Consider the following 22,119-nt stretch of genomic DNA (forward strand, 5'->3'; position numbering starts at 1 on the left):
TCCTGTCATTGACTGCAAAGAGTAACAATCATAGCATTGACCACTGGTTGAACAACTAGGTGCCATCACTTTACTGACTTTATTGGTTGCTTTACATACAATATTTCAAACCTCACGATGGCATTACTAATTTGGTATTAATAATTTCAATTTACAAATGAAGGAATGGAAGTTCAAGTATCAAAGTTTCTGATTATAGTCACAGCTAATAGGTAATTGAGCTGATCATGACTCTTGGTCAATTTGACTACAAAATCTTGCTCTCTTTATTGTACCATGTTATCTCTTAAAATAAATCACAGAAACTTTGAGCTGAAAGGGACCTTTAGTCTAACTCTCCAATTTAGCTGATAATTTTGTTATCAGGGAGCCAAAGAGGTTCAATGAATGAACTAGGTTGCAAAGTTCATTACCACAAAATCTCAAAATATAGCCCAGGTCTCTGGATTCTCCTAGTTACTAACAATAAAACCTGTGGCAAAATTTCCTGATATAATCAGAGAAAATCAAAAGAAAATTATTCATCCAGACATTTCCTGTACATATATTCTCTGTTTCTTGTGAAAATCATTTATTTGATAGGAACCTTTTCTCCTACTACTCATATTGCCCTAAAATTGTTTAAGCCAGAATTATCTTCTGTCTGTTGCCATCAACTGGCTGTTGACAATGTCACTGAAGGTAAAAACGTAGTTTGATGAGGGAGTAAAATTGGCAAGTAGGATCGTACGGATAACATCATTAAACCATGATGAAATACTCCCTTTAAACATGTCTATCTCTAAAGATAGACATAAAATATAAATTAATATATAAATAATACAAATATATTAAAACTCAACATTAGGATAAAAATTAAATGAAAAAACAATTCCCTTTTGGTTGAACTGGACCATTTCTGTACTTGAGGTTAGATAATGACTGTAATTTTAATAGTTTTCAAAAAATTTTACACTGAATTGTCATGTTTCATATCTTTAACTGAAACATTCATAATAATAGTGAATAATGAAACCACACTGTATTGGGGGGCCTTTAAAATAATGCAAACTCAGTGATTCTTTTTATTAAAGAAAGCTAGGAGGCATAAATAAGATAAACTTTGGTCACCTTCTGGCAGCTACCACTGCACATTCTATCATATAGATTATAAAGCCCAAGGAAATTGAAAAACTGACAGATCAGGTGTGTCTTGAATTCTGTAGTTCTTGCTCATTTTGGAACTTAATGAGATATATACCAAAAAAGAGTAATCTGTGTGTGTGTAGCAAGGGTTAAGGTTTTTTTCTTAAGAAATTTGGAGAGGAAACTTAGGACCTAAGTTTACAAAAAGTCCTATATTGATGGTTGAAAAAGAATTATTCATAATGTTAAAGTTACCTTAAGTTTTATCTAATTTAACTTGGTTGATTCATTTGGTAAAACTGACAAATCAATACTAAATACAGCTTAAAAAAGAGGCACAACCTAAAACCTCTCATATGATATCTTATAAAGTAATCAAAGTTTAAAAATAAACCTAATTTTGGTAATTTTTTTTTTAATCTTACGCACACAGACACCCACACATATACAACTTAATTCTTTTACTTGTTTCAATGGAACAGCAGTCTAAAACTTTAAAATCAGAATTTTCTTCTCCCCACCTGTGTCATGAAATTAGTAATAAAAAGGCAGGAGGATTTTATTAATGAAATTTTCTTACTCTCTAAAAGGTTAATAGCAAATGTAAATTACACATTTTACTAAAAACATTTGATTTTACTTTTGAAATCTATGTAGGGTTTCCCAGGCAATAACAAATTAGTACTCAATAACTTAAAAACAAATTAATGTGGTGAACAAAAATATTTGAAATCATGTTTTGCCTTTGGAAAATACTCCTGTAGCATGCTAACTTTGATTTTCTTTAAGCCTCCTAAAGTCTTTGAGCTGAAATATTTAAAAATTCCTAATTTAGGTTTCTGAATTCATCATTCAGAATAATGCTAATCTAAAAAAATTATAATAAGGATCATTTTAAAAAAATAATTTTTAATTTACTTAATTGAGTTTTATGAGACTAATGACAGGGTAATTTAGTTGTTAGGTTACATTTATAAAATATTCCAGATATCCTCAAATATTTTTTAGTAAGAATTACTTCTGAATTTATATGATCATCTTTAAAGGGGTAGGAGAAATGTCTAGTTATATCCAGAGACACTGCCGTGTTGCTGAGTGAATAAGTCTTAGTGTGAAGGCGTTTGCTAATTCTGTTCCCATGGCCATGGGAAGTAAAGAAAGAAGCATGATGAAGGTAATCAGTCATGTGCCCATTTTTGATAAGAGGAAAGAGACTATGATAATAATGCACTTTGATTTCAATCAGATGAAGCTTTAAGAAATACTGATTTCCCTGGCCTATTAATTTCAGAGGTATGTGTAAAATCTGGTAACTAACTGAAAGGTACAGTTGACTACCCATAATGTCTATGTAACTTGAAACAACACATCTTGGTTATTTCTTTTATAATAATTTGTTTTTTCTTTAATAAATAGACTGAATCAATTGGTCCTTTTCAGGTTGGTTTAGACCTTGTCTAAAATATATATATATATATATATATATGTATTAATCACTTTCTTCAGATGTAAATAAAAGCAAATTTCAGGAGAAACCCATAAATTTACTAAATACATTAGTGACATTAAAGAGTAAGTCCAATTCAGAAACATCAAGTAGGCTATTGTATCTGTGATAACTAATCCTCCCATGGGTGGGCACCAAAGTCTGGATTAACAACTCTGGATCCAGGAGAACAATTAAGATGTAGTCACGTAGCCATGCTATTCTTTATTTCCATTCTCAATCTGTTTTTTTAAAAATCTTCTAATCTACTCAAGGACTGTTTTATTCACTGGGTGAAGTTATCTACCTATTATGGAATAAATTATATTTCAATATTTTATATACTTTCATAAACATATTTCTAGATCTGTGTTTATTCAACTGAAATGCAAGTATACATGCATCAATTTGCTTTGGTGAATCAAAGACAGAGGGTGTGCCTGTGTTGCATGGAACAACCACCTACAAATATGAAAAATCCCAACCATGTGTAGAGAGGGCCTTAGAGCAAGAGAATGGCTCTACAAAGCTGCAATGGACAAAATATGATGCTGAAAACTTAGTTACAAAGATAACAGTACTCTACCCCAAAGAGATGCAAAATTAAGTATATTCTACATTTATAGTGTTTGTATCAATTTGTGTTTATGCATGAATTGATTTACTACCCCTATTTCTTTTCTTCTCCCTGCATTCCCAGTGAAGAGTGCCTGGAGTATCCGATGACAATATTACCTGATTACCTACTAAAGTAGCAATACCAAAGAAATAGCACCAAGCCATTAAAAAAGACGCTGGAATTGGCACTTTAGTAGAGTATGAAAGAGAAAGAAGAAGAAGTGAATTAGATATGATACTCCATGTCAGTTTAATGAATGGGTGGTTATGTATCTTTTTCCACTATCAATTTTATATTAGACATTATATTATATTATAATTTTATATTAGACATTATATTAGACATTCCATGAGCTAAACGCGCATAGAAACAAGCATATGTTTCTCAAAGGTTTTTAAGGATTTAAGACGAAGTCTTTTATACTAGCAAGGTATAAATAGTTGGTGAGAGGGGGAAGTTCTAAAATGAAGACAGTTCATCAAATTAAGGAGAAAACATTTGGTTAATGACTATATTCTGACTATATATATATTTTCCAATCTATAGAAATACAAGTAGACTTCCTATTCTCATATTGCTAAAATGGAGTTGAAAATGTCATGACCCACTCAGATGTATAAACTGGGTCATCAGAAATACATATAAAAATGGCTAATTTAAAGACACATCATCACAATTTCACGGTTAACAATGTATGGCAGGTATCCCAAGCTCCTCTACGAATGGCTAGTAACTTTAAGAAAAACCTCCCAGATCTGAGGAAAGTGTAGTAATTTTTCCAGTACTCTAATAAATATTTATTAACAATAAAAGTTCATAGAGTTCCAAGAGTACTTTAAATAGTTGTTCAGTCTATTTTCCTTGCCTTTACTAGCTGAGCGAATCCCATACTCCTAGGACTTGTGGAAATCTGTATAACTATTTAGAAACACTTTCCATGTTAGTTAGATGGTTTTCAACTCTACTAGAGTAAAAAATATGAAGTGGACAGTACAGTAGGTATGCAATTGTTAACTGTGTTTACAAACCAACAATCCTCATGAAAATCACTGCAGTTACAGTAAAACATCAATTAACCTAAATTTTCAACAGAGTATATTCAGATTCTTTGAATATTCTTAACTCAGACCATAAAAGGTTTATTAAATATCTTACAAAATTTTTTAAAATATATTTTTCAGCCTTAAAATGAACACTATATGCAATTCAACTGAAAAGTCATTAGACTAATTTTGTTTAGTTTCTACATTGCTAGATGGGAGAAGTTAGACATCTGAGTGTTATCTTCCTCAATATAATCACTCTGAGATGATGAATACATCGTAACTTTGTGGAACTCTTCTTTTAGAACTGCAGTTGGAATTACTTCATGAGCACAGAAGAAAAGTAGCCTCACTACTTTACAGCCTTTTCCTTTTTTTCTTATCAAATATGGTACCAAGCTTGATCTTTTAATTTTTCCATGAGACATTTTTAAAAATTAAAAAAAAATTTTCATTAGTCATACAAATATTACTATAAACTTAAAAATATTTTAAAATCATGATGCTATTTAAAAAGGAAATTCAAAACAAAAAAGTAAAAATGTAACTGACTATATGGTTGGATAAGAGTGTAAGCCCTAAAGCTGATGATTTTGTTTAAGATAACACTGATTTTAATGTGTAATTTCTCACTATAATTAAAATATCAGCCTTATAGTAATACCTCATCATAAAATATTGATATATTGATATACCAAGCATAGAAAATTGGAACAAAACCACTCTGGACATCAGGAAACCTTGATCCTAGCCTCACAATGCCCTTAACCACATAAGGGATCATGGATAAATCACTGGACTGTTTTGGGCTTCAGTTTCTTGATGTGTAAATGAGAGGTTTGGACTAAGAAGACATCAATGTCCCTGGTATCTCTCATGTTTTAAGCATCTACTTATGAAATTGATTATCTAGAAGTCAATCTTTTAAATCAATGTCTTTACTGTGATTTCTCTCTCTTCCAAAAGAGTGTCATATTTTAAAACTTGGAGTGTATGAGTTATTACTATTTTGCTGTATAATACTACTCTGCATTATAGTTTAAGCTATCATTACCTTTAAATCAAATTTCATATAAATTTGAATTTTTCTGGGTCAATGATCTGCCTACCTTGCCACAATCTCATTTCTTGTGTTTTACATTAAAAAGAAATTTTAAAAAAATTTTACCAAAGGATTTGAAGAGGTTTAAATAAGCCCTTCTCACTGAGTTGGTTTTTCACATTACTCAAAGGTCTAAAAGTGTATATTAAATTAACCTGAGGTCTCTTTCCTCACCTGATTCTGTGATTTCACATTCCTACCACCCTTTGCTGTATTCTACCCTACGTATCTCCTTGCAGGAGTTATAGTTAAAAGTTACAGGAAGATGGTGACATCCTGGAACTGGGGGAGATAAATATCTGCCTCCTACAGAGACCCATGGTAGGCAAAGATTGATTGGAAATTGTATTCCAAGAAGTTAACTAGACAAGATGAAAATGATCAACCCTTACATAAATGCATGAGTACCATGTTATAGCAAACTCTATTACCTGCCCATGGGTATGGTAAAATAAGTATAGGAATACAAAAAGATCAAGTTACACAATGAAATTCTCCTATACCTTTTGAACCCTTATCATATTTTTGCTATATTAAGAACTGTGGAAACTGAATCCCAAACTTCTTTTTGATATGCTATTCAGATTTGAAGGCTGGAAGTCAAGACCCAGGCTACTCTCTGCTTTTCAGCAATCCAATACTAGCAGAATTCTGAAAAGGTAGTTTCACCATTGCCACCCCTGAATAAAAAGGAAAGAGAATAGATGTCAGGTAATATCAACATCAGATGTCACAGGCAGTCATCAGGTTATTCTTTCAGCTGCTTACCAGTGTGACTCCTTTTATGTACCATAAGCACATTGGGCCCAATGCAAACCATGCCACAGACGTCACATTTCAGTTTACCATTCGGAAGCCGGATTCCTCCCTCGCCTTGAAGCTCCTGGACTTTCCTGTTGTCTGCCACCTCGCTGCTTTCAATTAGGGGTTCTTCTAGGCTGCTACCCTCATCATGGCCCCTGATCTCGTCTTCGCGGCTCAGGGGTTTCCTGTCACACTCTTCATCACTCTGCATTTCTAGCTTTACTGAATTTGCTGTAATTTAAAAAGAAGAAAGGAAGACATTTTAAATGCATGTTATGTGTTGTCACCTACATCTCTTTTCCACCCACTGCCATTCTATTAACATGGTTGAGAATGCTATACTAAGTAGAATATAGTCCATCCCCCATGCAATGTTAGTACATACTGTGTTCTATGATATTTCCATGAAGCTCTGGCATGAAAGTGAAGATGGCTTAGGAAAGCTCAGTATCAACTGGTATTGTTATACTTTTGAGTTTGTCACTAAGGCTACTAGACTGAGGTAGGATTATGAAAAAGACAAGATTAGATACTACTTAACCCATTGAGCTACACCTCTTCTGAATGTAACAATCATTATATATACACTTCATAGTCTCTGTTTTCCATTAGGGTACTTGCATAAACCTGTTTTTTTTTTCTTTAACATCTTTATTCGAGTATAATTGCTTTACAGTGTTGTGTTAGTTTCTGCTGTATAACAAAGTGAATCAGCTGTCTGTATACATATATCCCCATATCCCCTCCCTCTTGCCTCTCCCTCCCACCCTCCCTATTCCACCCCTCTAGGTGGTCACAAAGCACTGAGCTGATCTCCCTGTGCGATGCAGCTGCTTCCCACTAGCTGTCTATTTCACATTTGGTAGTGTATATATGTCAACGCTCCTCTCTCACTTCGTCCCAGCTTACCCTACTCCCTCTCTGTGTCCTCAAGTCCATTCTCTACGTCTGCGTCTTTATTCCTATCCTATCCCTGGGTTCATCAGAACCATATTTTCTTTTTATTCTATCAAGAGAAACAACTCGGGATCTTAATCCAGCAAATAGCTTAGACGTATGAAGGCACACTGTCAAGGCAAATATCCTAAAATCAGACTAAACACATATATTCAGTTGAGAGCTGTATAAATGAAGGGCAGAATGCACAGAACTCACGTGCTCTTAAGCTACTCTTTTTTTTCCTATGTGAAAAAAGTTCTCTATGGAACATATTAGTCTGCAAATCAAAGTATTCCAACTTTAATCTATGCACACCAAAAAGCAGTGAATGACAGGAATGGCATAGCATGCATGCACGCACTTGTGACTGTTAAGAAATTCAATGCCTTCTGTTTGCTGTTTTTGGATCATCCCACAGAAAAGTTGGAATTTTGTTAGCACAGCCCTCATTATGGATTGCTGACAGAGTCCTTTCACAAGAGAAACAAGCTTTAAATGAATACCAGTTTTTTATCCAGTGATCTTGAAAATGCCTCCAGAAACCATATCAAAGTTACTAAGCAAAACAAATTATTTGGTATTTCTTGAACAGAGGAACTATTTTCATAAAAAGGAAGTAAGTTCTTTTTACTGCAATTGTTTTCTTAGAGAAACCACCCCTTCTGTGATTTGTCGTTAGTACTCATGATAGGTAGTATATATTATCAAAATGACTCTTCCCTTTCTCCCTCTTTGGAACTCCCCTGTGAACTACAGGCAGTGTGGTACAATGTGGGGATCACTGGATTTAGTCAGGAGAACTGGCTTTGACATTTACTGCAGTATACTCTTGAACTAAGTATTTAACCTCTGAATCTTACGTCTTTCATTTGTGGAGATGAATTCAGATTACAGAATAAAGTTTAAGCAGAATAGTTTAGCTATTAAGAGTGAAGATCCTAGCAGTGGCACTTAGTAAGCAGTGTCACCTTCTGCAAGTTACTTAAGTTCTCTATGTCCTCTACAACACTGGGACGATAACGGTACCCACTTCCTAGGGCAGATGTAAGCATTAAATGAGTAAATATAAAAAATGGGCTTACTATTATTTTTCTTTGGACATACAGTGCTCTTTTTATTCCATAAGGTTTTTGTAAAGATCAATTAACTTATAGTATGTAAACTATCCCAAGATCTGCAAAGGGATAGACAGCCTTCTTGCCTGATCTCTAATAAAATATCTGCTCCCTTGAGTTTTACCCTATGTACAAATTAGGACTGCTTTACTGGGTTTTGAGAAGAGTAAAGACAATATTTTTCCATCTTAATATCCCCAGTATGCTAAAGAAATCTGTGGCATATAGGAGGTATTTTAGGCAGTATTCCCTGAGGTATTTTACTTGATTTAGAATCTTCTTTCTTTAAGCTTTTTAAAAATATGTTTAAAGTATCCATTAACATAGCAACGAAAAATTAATCGTCATAAAGGATAAAAAGTGAAAATTAAGTCCTTTTCTACCCAAAGTTCACCCATTCTTCAGTTCTGGTCTCGAGAACAACCCCTCTCCTTGTCTTCTGTTTAGAACTGTGTGTGTGTATATGTATGTGTGTACATGTGTGTATATATAGTCTCTCTTTTTACACAAATTGGACTGTACAATTTATCTGACTTTAACTTTCCTTTCTTCAATTAACATCTGTTCAATATTTTCCATACATAGGAATCTACACTGTTCTTTCTAATACCTGCATAAAATCGACTTTACAAATATAATTCATTCATCCAGGCTTTTAAGATTACTTCTTGTTTAGTGCTATTATAGACACTATCGTATAATACCACACAGAACTGTTAATCTGATAAACACTGGTTATTGTACTTCAGATTTTTAATATGAATTTTTTTTATTGTGAATGAAGTTGGGCATCTTTTTCTATGTTTAAATGTGTGTGTTTTTTTTTTTTTTTGTAGAACTGCCTATCAAAGTTCTTTGCCCATTTTTCTACTAGGTTGTCAGCCTTTCTCACTGAATTTAAATGCTTTATATACTAAGGAACTTAGCGCTGTGTCTGATATGTTTTGTAAAAATTTCGGTTTATCTTTTTACTCTAGGGTATTTTTTGGCATGTATGCTAATTTTAAATTTTGAATTTTTAACATTTTCAATTATGGCTTCTGGATTCTGTGTCTTACTTCAATAGATTTTTCCATATTCCAAGAAATTTTTCCATATTTTTTCTGAGAAGGAAAATTTTTCTAATTAATGTAAAATACTATTGGTTACCCTATGTAGTCCCACATTTCATCCACAATTGTCAGTCATTTAAAAGAAATATTAAGAAGAAAACAAATGAAAAGTATGACTTTATGCGGCATGACTTCATATACCAGCCTGTGAGCAAATTTTCCCGCACATTTAAGTGATGTCCTAAAGATCACAAACTTTGCAGCAATGCCATCATTTACATTCCTGAACTACTCAATATCTGATAAGCTACCTTTAATGAGTATAAGGTCTACTAGCATTTCATTTCGAGAACTGAAGAAACGTATACCTAAAAGAGTGGGTTTTGGGTCTGAAACTATAGGCCTCTTAAATTTCAAAACAGTACCAAATTATGAAGGATATGACTTGATATTACACTAAAGTATCATCTTTTCCCTAGTGAGAATATTATAATATGGACATCAAAACATAGTCTCAAACATGGGTAAATATGTCATTTAACAATGTATTGGATATTAAAATTATACTTAGAATTTCTATCCACAGAAGAATATACTTGAAATGAATATCCAAAAAAAAAAATGTTTATTAGCACTGAAATACAGAAAAAGTGGAAAATTATAGTCATCTTTTCTCTAACAATATTATACTCTATAAAGAATTATATGTTTGCCATGTATGGATGTGTACACACTATTACTGTAGTAAACAGTATATTTATTGATATAGTAAATCAATAAAATGAAACACATTTTAATACATACATAGCATAGATTAAGTTTTGCATTAATATGATGGCCTATGTACAACCAAAATTCCATTCTAATTAATTTTTAACCCATCCTACTAAAATTAAGTTGAAATTCTAGGACAAAAAGTGATTACTTAAAGTGGTCTGAATTTTAACTGTTAAATAGAAAAAATTTCTCTACTCAAAGAACATAAAAGAAATTCTCCTATGATTTATTTTTACTGTTTAGGATGTTTCTAATTAACACAGAGAACCTAATATTTTAACTCATTAATGATTAAATTCAAATGTCTGGTAAATTTATACTCTATAATTTATATATTAATAAATGAGTTATATCATAATTATTTGTAGTTACAATATATAAAGCTATTATAATTATTAATCATTGTATAATAATCATAGCACATAAGTTACCAAATCTTTGAATTTTAACTCTTCATATAATACTTCTTTTACAATTTGGTTAACAGAAAGGCATCCTCATAAATGGCTAATTTCTATGAAGATAAGAACTTGCTAGTGTGAGTGAAAAGAAATCTTGTTATTATAAATCTCAATACCAACAATTATTTTTCAAGCTTATTTTCTTGCTACGAAATGAAGAATGTAAAATTTAAACGTATCTGTGGGAATTTACATATACTTTTATATACTGACAAGCAGTAACAGTTTAATAAAAACAATATTTTGTCAGAATGAATGATTAGCAATGAAAAGATGTGAAATAAGATTTTAATTGATCAATCTGTTCTTTGTTATTTGACATTGTAGTCACAAATAACTATAATATATAGATATTTGAATATTTTTAATAAATAAATATGCTTAACATAGGTATCTTTTTTCTCAAAGGAGATGATATAGTTCACAGTTTAAAACAAAGAAAAGTCAAATTTTAAAGCATCAAGAAAAGTTAATTGTTATAGTGATTTTTTTTTTTTAGTAGACTTGTAGGTTTGTGAACATGGTTCAAGGATAATAACATTTAATCAAAAAGACTTTCATAATCAATTTTACATAGACAAAGCTTTGAATATATTTCATGTTAAAACATTCCACATATATATTTATGCAAAAAATTGCTTCATAATGCAAATATGTTTATGAATTAAAGCTTTATCCCTCTCTTCTTTATGCTTTCAAACTACTGTTTTTGAACTTTAGGATATAGTTTATAGATGCTATAAAAACGCATGGTGGGGGCTTCCCTGGTGGCACAGTGGTTGGGGGTCTGCCGGCCGATGCAGGGGACACGGGTTCGTGCCCCGGTCTGGGAGGATCCCACGTGCCGCGGAGTGGCTGGGCCCGTGAGCCATGGCCTCTGGGCCTGCGCGTCCAGAGCCTGTGCTCCGCAGCGGGAGGGGCATCCCAATGCTGAGAAGTAAAGAGACTCACACAAGAGCTCTTATAAATGACTCCCAGGCCAAACAAATTTCAATTGTAGAAGTTTCTTCAGTAACCATACTGTGCTCTCTACACTCAAAGCCTTCATAATTATCACTGTTTCGAGATACATAATACTGAGTGGATAAAGTTACACTAGACTTGCCTTAAATTCAGTCACATGGTATTAAATAAAAGGATGACTGAATAAGGGTATTTACACAGCTAAACATATATAGATCACTGTTTTTTTTTTAAAAAAAGGCAGAAAACCAAATGGGGAAAAATTATGTTATTTTGTGAAGCTGTTAAAACAACATTATTTTGGTTGTCTATTTCATACTGAAATTTTCTTTACTACTCATTATACTTCGAAAATTAAAGACAATTCAAAACCCAAATGTATACCACTTAAAAATAAAATGGAAAATGAAATGTACAATGTTGTTACATACACTAATAGACCTCACAAAATAGATCTCACCCACCTCAACCAATAAGACACAAGGACCAAAATGGAATTCTCTCTAAAACTCATTGAACCAGCAAATATTTATTGCTTGCCTAATACTTTGCTAAAAGTGATTCATTATGAAGATTTAAGACTAAAAGCTGAAGAATATTTTTCACTTAAATAAGAAACCTATATTAGCAGGATGGTATATACCCAGGTCATGAAAGAGTTTATGAGTAAAAGTACAGGAAATATTTTACTAACCTGTAATTTGAATTTCTTGAACAGTACATAAATGTGAAGAAGCTTTTCCTTAGAAACTGGACATTTCCTATTTTTTACACCATAACTTCACCAAATTACCCAGTTATGCAAGGTGGCATATGATTTTGCAATGTCTGGCACCTGATGGCTTCAAATAATATAAAATTCGCAATTTTTAAAATTTGGGGGAAAAGATCATTTTTTACACATATGGTGAAGTATATCCAGTTAATTTTGAACTACCAAATTGAAGGAATAAATTCTATCCTCATCCTTAGAATGAGGTTTTCACAGATAATCCTATCTTTTTTAAAATGTCAAGTTTTGAAAAATCATAGTAACCAGAACCTAAAATATCATTATTAAAATATTTTTTAAAATCTAAATTAAACTTTTTAAAACTTTATTATTAGTATGAGTTGATTCTACTAATCCACGAACAGATTATTGAAATTCCCTAGCCAGGAAAATAATCCAAAGGGATTATGATTTATTTGCTGTATTTGAAAGGATATAATATTTATTGTGATTTATTCTGTTTAATTTCCAAATTATATTTTTCAACTCAATTTTTAAAGGAAGCAAATACTACGGGAGTTAAATATTTCTTTCACAGTGCTAATAATAAAAGAGAGCTAAAATGCCATTCTTATCAAACTGGGAAAAAAAATCTTTCAGGTGTGATGTATAAGTGGACTTTCATATGCTTGGTTTCTGTTGTGTGAACATTCAAGAGGACACTTAAGGGGTGTTATTACTTATAAGCATTAATTTCTCCAGGGCTATGCCAGATGCTTGAAACGGTGTTATACACACTAATTGAATCAATATGTCTATCTAATAATCTGTTGAAGTTGCTTCTGAGCTAATACAACTCTCTCTCATTTAAACTTTCAAAAAAGAAACACCAAACATGATTAAATCCATGTTAACAGCCCAGCAGCTGTTTAAATAATGTGTTAAAAAAAACAAACTGCTTTCAAAACACTGATGTAAAGCACAATTATTTACTAATGAACTTACAACCGTCTAAACAATGAAAGTAAAATCCTCACAACAAAAATTATATTAAGGTATGTGCAATCATTTTTCAACAAATTTCCTCAACAAAATTTCACACAGTATAAAAACTTTGTTCCTTTTAACTGTGAGTAAATAAATGCATAAGTCTTGCAAAACAGCTGCCTCATAACATCCTTAAAGTATTCGTTTTAGAAAAGGTTGGACAAGTCTAGACACTGGTGTCAGTGAACTGCAGCTGAGCCATTTGTAGGTAGCATTCTGTCTGCACATCACATCACCTCATTTTCTCTTCCTCCCCCCACTCTCTCCTTTCCCCAATATAGTTAGACTATGTATTTCTTAAACCTAGTAGGGTAATAGATCAAGACAGTGCTGGTTTCTGAAATATGACTACTATTCTAAAAACAGTGTGGAAGAAAGTTACTCTGCCCCTGATTGCAGGAAATCAGGGTCTTTACCTCCCTTTCTGCCACTTAACTAGTTCTGGGACCTTTTGGGAAATTTTTTTATTTTGACTCAGCCACCTGCATCACCTGAAATATGGGAAAAATAACACTTGATACTCCTGAAAACAGCAGGCTAGATAAAATAGTCTCTTTACACTAAGGGTTTAGAATCCTTTTAATAATAATAATAATAGAAAAATAACAACTTATTATAATTCTTTATGATTTAAAAAATTCATATTGTCTCATTTGATACTCAGAACCACAGTGGATTGTACGCAGGGCAAACGCAGATAAACAAATGGAGGCATGGTTGTTAAATAACCTTCCCAAGGATGCAAAGGTAGTAAATGTGAGCCTGATATCAACTCAAGATCTTCTGTCTCTTAGCTTCGCATCTTCCTATGACATGATACTGCCTCTCCAATTAAACAAGCAACTAATATTAGTATTATATTTAGGACAAATACCAGTCCTAGGCAAATAGATCTTTCAGATGTTGTAAAACTGTGTCCATCAGTTAAAGAGGATACCAGGAATTCAAGACCACATCAGTCAGATAAAATAAAAAGAAGTTTCCACAAACTGAACTACAGAATTAATACTTTCTATCAAGTCTGGGATGCATATGCCCACTCAAAAGAACTACTTTCTAATTTTTAGATTTGCTTTGGTCTTAAGGCAGGGGTAGGTCCATGTAGTACAACTAATTCCTGAAGAATCTGCCAATATTCAATCATTTTCCTGATCCTTGCTTTTTCTATATTCCTTGTCATGCTATGACTTATCAGTGGTAGGTAAAGACAGCCATTTGAGAAAAAAATCAATATAATCAACTTTAATCTCTAAACCAACAGTTACGGAGGATGGCATTTTAGGACTTCCTTTGTCACATTTTGACAGTCTTGTGTCAATGTTTTTTACCAAGATAAATCATACCTATGAGTAGCTCATGCAGTATTTCATTTACATTTAAAGAGATCTTCACAACAAAATAAATACCAAAAAAGTATCCTCTCTACCTCCTTGGAAAAAAAAGTAAAACTAAGGAGCCTAGACATCTCACTCCCTAATGGTCTCCCACAGTGCATGCAACCATAAACAGCATGCCCATCATCAGACTACCCATCTTTATTGACCAGCACAGTGGCACCGCTGTAGCCCAAGGGTGAAGTTTCTGTTTTCTGGCAGACGACTAGTTCCTGAGATGTACAATGTGGAGAAAATAAGCCTAGTTTAAATAGAAATGCCATAGGCAAACAACAGTCTATCCCTTTATCCATGCTTTAAATGAATGATTGCATTTGCCAAGTCCTAGAGATTCAATATGTGCCATGTCTTGCATATCCAACTCCTTTTTGTGCATTTTCGCGGGCAACACAGAGCTTCTTTAAGATTCCCCATGCATTCTCACCTGGAACAATTTCAACAACTTTCTAGCTGGGTCTCTTTTCAGTTTTTTGCCACACTCTACTCCCCCAATTCATCGTATGTTCAGTTTTTAGATTAATTTTCCTAAAGCAGAGCTCATATTGCTCTTCTAAATGTCTTCCATGACTGCTCACTGCCTACAAATTAAATACAAAGGTACTGGTATGGACTTTAAGGACCACCACAGCACAGTTCCATCATTGCTCTTGGCCATATGTCCTATTAGTCCCTTAGTTATTCATACTTTTTCCAGTCATTTTCTAGTCATTCTTCCTGGAACTTATCCTATACATCTCTACTTATTTCCCCCCCACCCCGGCCCCTATTATTATTTTCTGGACTCTTTCCCCTACTTCTGTCAATATCAGCATACCTTCGAAGCTGACTTATCTTCCACCCTTTTTCATGAAGTGTTTCCTGAGCACAAAGACACATTACAGTGATTTCATTAGTATATTTGCCTTAACTCTATGCTCCCTATGGTGTGAGATTTTTGAAAAGAAATGCTGTCTTTATTCACAATTGTAAAACCATCTTCCCCTTACACGTACCAGGCATTCAATAAATGTTTGTTGAACTGCTGTTGCTGATTTACCTATCATACTTCTTTTTTAAGTTACATAGGCTATGCATAAATTAACCACAAGTGACAAATAATTATCATAGAATTAGGTTTTAAACACAAAACATCATCAACATAACATTAACTAAAGGACCACTGTAATAAAAGGAAAGACTTTCAGTGCATTACATGCATCACCTGATATTAATCATGACAGCTGCTCTGTGAAGTATACAATATTACCCTCATTTTACAGATGAGAAAACTAAAGCTCAGAATGGGTGAGGTAACATGTCCAAGTCACACATCTATTCAGAGCCAGATCTGAAATTAGAACCAAGAACTGATGACCAAATTCTTGCTATGTCCCCTATGTCACCAAAAGCAAAACAGTTACTAGTTACCAGTAAAGAAAAAAGGATGTCAGTATGTTAAAGAAGAGTAACTTTGAATCGATGTGTGCCATCTGACATTTTCTTTACTGCATGTTGAATACAGGTGTAGTAGTTTGCCAGCTTTGAGTAAAGAGAAATTTGTCTGAAAGCCTGTTTTGGAGGAAGACCAGCTTCCACTGCCAGATTTTCTGAGCATGGATTTTATTTCATATAAGAGCAATCTAGTTTGAACTGGTGTTTGGCAACCATCTGCTTAACATAACTGTGGGAGGTTTGTGAAGCAAATTACATTGTGAAATTCTCTCTTTAATAAGGGGAGTACAAAATTGTTAACCAAACTTCTGTAAGAAGTAAAATCGTTACTATAAAATCCAGCTGAGTGGGCATATTCCCGAAGGGACCCAAACATTAGATTGCCAGAGGTCACTGAGGACGTTTAAACCAGGTCAGAAGGCAGTGCTGCCGGCTCGCTAAAGAGAAAGAGATAAGAAATGGAGCAGGGTTTCTATTACGGAGCAAGGGCAACAGAGGGAAGAACCAAAGCCAGGCGATGCACTTCAACAGCTTTACTGAGCCTCTGAACTGAAGTGACAGAGGAACCCAACAGCTTTCCATACCCTGGGTTCAAATATCCCTGGTTGCCAAAATCTGGAACAAACATCAAGGCTACAGAAGTTCTTTCCCCGATGTTCTTCCATAAACCCTTCACTATTTGTGTGAAATAAAGAGAGTCAACATTTGGCCCCAAGATGCAGGATTGTTTGGTTAAAAATGTATAATCAAGAAAGCGTATCAAGTAGTAGCAAAAAAGAGAAAATTTGTAGTTGTGATTAAGAAAAATGAATCTGAACAACCACCCAGCAAATTTTATTTTCTGCAATGTAGCAGCGGCAATTTTTTTTGCAATGTTCATACCTGTTTCCTACCCCTAATGAATAGTCAGTCATATAGAGTGCATTTGTTAAAAGGTAAAAAAAATAATTACAAAGCAACATAGGAGGTACTAGGTGAATAATGGAAATGCTGGATTAGAATACCTGTGTTTAAGTACTTTACATATGTGGACATTAAGAAGTAATTTAACACGCCCCTGTTTCCTACCATGTAAACTGGGAGTAATATCCTCTATATAAAAGTCATAAAATTGGGGAAGCATAGTCAGTTAGTGCAAGCAGTTAGAGCCTATGGCTAAGAGACTCAGTACCCTCGGGTTTAAGGCCAGGCCCTTTCATTTATTAGCCACATGACCTTAAGAAACCTCTCTCAGTCTCATTTTTCTCATCTATAAAATCAAGAAAATGATTACCTGTCTCCTAGGGCTGTTCTGAGTATTAAGTACAATTGTATATACAACACCCTTACAGCTATTTTACTTCTTATTAATAGAGCTACCATATGAAAGCATATCATAAAATGTAGGACATCAAACAAATGTAACTGGTGGGAGGGTGTATGTTTACTCCAGGGAAGCACGGGGATGACAGAGAAGGCTTCACGAAGTGGCATTTAAGATAGTACTTACAGGTTGGATATGCTTTATATAATAAAGAGAAGATAGATGGCACTCAAAAGGGGGGCGAGCATGAAGAGAAAAGAAAGATGCATGAATACATGTTGGTTTTGAGTGACACCGTTTTTTTCTGGAATGCATATATTCAATGGGTAACATAAATAGAAAATATTTTAAAATCAAAGTTTAAAATAGAGTAAGGCACAAGGGAATTAATGCTTGTAGGTAGTAATTTCAAAGATGAGTGCTGTCAACTTATTAACAGACTGTTTCAACAACCACAGTACAGAAGAGGGATCTCCTTGGAATTTATTCGTTCATCCATTCAAAATTACTTACTGAGCACCTGCTCTGTGCCAGGTACCACAACACAGCAGTGAATAGGACAGATATGGTCCCTGCTTTCATGGCACTTGTGAAATTTATGCATATATGTATATATGTATGTATATGTATTTTTCTGCATTTATATATGGGCAACTGTGCACAGTAAAATATTATGATGTGAAATACAATGACTTGAAAGCCCTTCCCCCAGCATATGCTACTACTATAAAATCTCAGTGCAAAATGCAGAGCATAAGTAATCAAGAAATACTCTCATAAGATCACTATTTCAAAAAGACAGCTTTTTCTGAATTGTAAGTAGTTACTTTAAGCAGTCATCGATCTGTGAAACAAAGTTTTGATTATTCAATGCGTTGTCTTTCTCCATTTCTAGAACATCCTTTAACCAGCTTTCTAAAGCTCATAGTTCAAGTATATGAAACATAATTAAAATGATGACATAGTTCTATGTATCATAGGAAGCAAATTAAACAGATATGTCTGATATCATTAAGGGGCATACAAATAGCTTGTCTTAGCTTGTAAAAGTAAGCTAATACACTTATTAGATGCAAAGGAGCCTCTTATTTAAAAAATACTTTCTTTAAAATACTTGATATTTTCTAATCCTATCATAAGTAGACTAAAACTTATACAAACTGAGTTTTATTTCCCCTTAAGTTATGATTTTGTGCTGATCTCACATCTCTGTCACCTGTAATTGGACGGGTTACCTTCTAAGAGACTTAGTTTCCTCATCTGTGAAACCTAGATAATGCTACTTATTTGTGCAGCTAAAATAATTAAAAGCCTACCTGCCTGAGGCCATGATTCTTGAGGTCCCTTCAGTCTGTGGTATATGTGATTCCAGGATACAAGCAAACTATACTTGAAATTTTATGTAAAAAACGATTTGTGTAATCAGTAATAATAATCAGCTACTTAGTATCTAAATATAATTTTCTTTATACAAAAAATCATTGCCAAAACTGATGTCAAAGAACTTACCCCCAATGTTTTCTTTTAGGAATTTTACAGTTTGAGGTTTTAAATTTAAGTCTGTAATCCATTTTGAATGCATTTCTGTATAGGGAGTAAGACAGTGGGGTCCAGCTTCATTCTTTTGCATGTGGCTGTCCAGTTTTCCTTATTGAAGAGACTATCTTTGACCTACCTGTCTGTTCTTGGCTCCTCTGTTGTAAATTAACTGACCATATATGAATGGGCTTTTTTTTGGACTATTTTACTTTCATCTGTGTCTATTTTTATGTCAATATCATACTGTTTGGATCACTATAGCTTTGTAATATAGTTTGAAATCAGGAATTGTAATGTCTCCAACTTTGCTGTTCTTTCTCAAAGATTGCTTTAGCTATTCAGGGTCTTTTGTGGCTCAATACAAATTTTAGGATTTGTTTTCTCTTTCTGTGAAAAGTGTCATTGGAATTTTGATAGGGATTGAATTGAATCTGTAGAATCCTTTGGGTTGTATGAATATTTTAACAATATTATTCTTCCAATCCATGAACACAAAATATCCTTCCATTTATTTGTGTCTTCTTCAATTTCTTTCATCCGTGTTTTATAGTTTTCAGTGTACAGATCTTTCACCTCCTTGGTTAAATTTATTCCTAAGTATTTCCTTTTTTTGATGTTGTTATAAATGGTATTGTTTTCTTAACTTCTCTAATAGTTCATTGTTAGTGTATACAAATCCAACTGATTCTTATATACTGATTTTGTACCCTGCAACTTTACTAAATTTGTTTGTTAGTTCTGTTTTTAGGTGAGTCTTTAGGGTGTTCTATATATAATATCATGTCATCTGCAAACAGAGACAATTTTACTTCTTTCTTTCTGATTTGGATGCCTTTTACTTCTTTCTCTTGCATAATAGCCAAGATATGGAAACAACTTAAGGTTTCAATGAATGAATGGATAAAGAAGACATGGAATATAAATACAACGGAATATTATTCAGCTATAATAAAGAAGAAAATCCTATGTTTGTGACAACATGGATGAACCTTGAGGGCTTTATGATAAATGAAATAAGCCAGAAAGAGAACAACAAATACTGCATGGTATCACTTATATGTGGAATCTAAAATAAGTCAAACTCATAGAAATAGAGAGTAGAAATGTGTGTTGCCAGGGGCTGGAAGGAGGGGAAAATAGAGAAAGGTTAGTAAAAGGGTACAAACTTTCAGCTATAAGATAAATAAAGTCTGAGCATCTAATGTGTAACATAGTAACTATAGTTGATAACACTGTTTTGTTTAATTAAATTTTTCAAAGAGTGTAGAACTTAAATGTTCTCACACACTCACAGAATGATAAATATGTGAGGCATGGACTGTTTATTAACTACATGGAAGGAATCCTTTCACAATGTATACACATATCAATTCATCACAATGTATACTTTAAATATCTTACAGTTTTGTCAATTATATTTCAATAAAGCTGAAAGAAATTCAGGAAGCTTTTAAAAATAAATAAATTTCTTTATACAAAATATGTTCCTAGGTTTGGGGTTCATACAAAAATCTTACTTTTAGATCATATATTTAAAACCTCTGGGTTTAAAACAGCATCCCTAAATCTACCCATTAATGAATTTCTGAAGGTCACAGGTAAGAGTATGTTGAAATGTGAATATATGTATTTATACATATACATAGTATATATACTGAAAACCTTGTTGGTATGTGTGCAGGATGTTCTTTATTAAGCAATAAATGTTAGCTACTTAAGCAGAAGATAGTGCAATGTGATGAGTGTGCCATCCCCATGTGTTTCCTTCAGGTGAATATTTGGCTGGCATCCAGAAGGGAAAAAAAAAGCAAAACAAACACAACATATTCAAAACTTTAAAAATAAGAGTGCTACAACCTTCAGAGAAAGCACGAGGTCCTTGATTCAAATAATGCTATAAAGACTCTTGAAATTTTCCTCTTTTCTACCGCGTCCCTGTCAGGATGTGAACCCTGCCATTATGTATGGCTTGCGGCTATTTGCAAGTTTCCTCCCCAACTGGGACTAAGGGGGAAATGTGTGACAGTAGGGATCGCCTCAGCACTTCACAGGGACTCTACAAGCGCAGTGATACCAGCTACCTTGCTCCCTGTGACAACCGGCCACCAGGTTTCATAGGTTAAATTTCTGAAAGTAATACAAGTTGTTAGTTTTAGAAGCCTAGAGTTTTTCTTTGCTTGAACCATTACAAGGCATTTTACTTCTTTTCCACCTTCAAAATGGGTGAAATTATTTCAGGGGCACAAGATTACCCAAATCTATGATTTCTGTCACATGCATCTCACAGCTTACTGTCCTCTTCCACATTCCTAGTAGGCTGCCTCTGTGCAAGGCAGCACATGCTTACCAAAAGCACCTCATTCTGTGGAAGCTGTCAGCAATTACTGCGATGAACTTTAAATCTTTTTCCTCTAACTACTGGAGTATTCCAGAAATAATGACACAACTTCTCCCTGTTTTAAAATGTCAAGCTGACCACTCAGAAATTCAAGCTACGTTTCTCCAGGAAGGCCCAAATGATAAGACATTTTATGAGCCTTCCATTTCATCTCCTGTTCCATTACTATGCTGCCTTAACACCTTCATGGTGTAGCAACACCTTCTGAGACAAGCTGAAACTCAAACAAACCACAAAAGCTGACACCTGAACAAAGTTAACAATATGTGCCTGGCAAGTATAAGTTATATATATATTTTTCCTTTCCTTGATCTGATACTATCATTTGAATTAATTTTATTTTCTTCCTTTAGTGCTATCTCTAACAGTTTGAATCTGTTGCATGATTAATTTAATTGTGCAATAATATTTAAAAATATATATACCCAGTATACTCTGTTATTTTCATGTATTTCAGGATCAAATGTATTTTTAAATGTCTGGCTCAACATTCACACTCAGAGAGAAAAAAAATCTCTCCAAAATTTGAACTACCTTCCTTAAACTCATGAAGCTTTAAACTCCCAGCTGACACCAGAATTAGAGATTTTCAAGGTTAATGGGAATGCAATAAAATCTTGATGTAGTTTTTCAGATAATATAGAAAGCATATGACTTATAATTTTAACTATGCTCAATTTTGGCAAAGAGAGGTACATTATTAAGTAAGAGATATATAAAGATCAAGTAAGGTTTAAATGTCATATCTTTAACCATACAAAGGAAACACAAATTAAGGTATAGGATCCTGATGAATAGCTTTTACAGAC

The 22,119-nt window shown here is 33.5% G+C and overlaps 1 protein-coding gene across 13 annotated transcripts in view; it reads right to left on the bottom strand.

Moving 5' to 3' along the window:
• The window catches only part of IKZF2 (IKAROS family zinc finger 2), a 178,133-nt gene that overhangs the window by 67,827 nt on the left and 88,187 nt on the right, over positions 1–22,119 (bottom strand). For 11 of the 13 annotated variants that reach the window (XM_033428222.2, XM_049711893.1, XM_049711895.1 and 8 more), the window contains one exon: positions 6,144–6,410. In XM_033428222.2, coding sequence (XP_033284113.1) covers positions 6,144–6,410 — 267 coding nt within the window. The remainder of the gene's footprint in view (positions 1–6,143; positions 6,411–22,119) is intronic. The other 2 variants (XM_012532129.3, XM_033428225.2) reach the window with 1 other exon arrangement.

The sequence above is a fragment of the Orcinus orca genome, chromosome 7 (genome assembly GCF_937001465.1).
Source record: "Orcinus orca chromosome 7, mOrcOrc1.1, whole genome shotgun sequence".
Classification (NCBI taxonomy): domain Eukaryota; kingdom Metazoa; phylum Chordata; class Mammalia; order Artiodactyla; family Delphinidae; genus Orcinus; species Orcinus orca.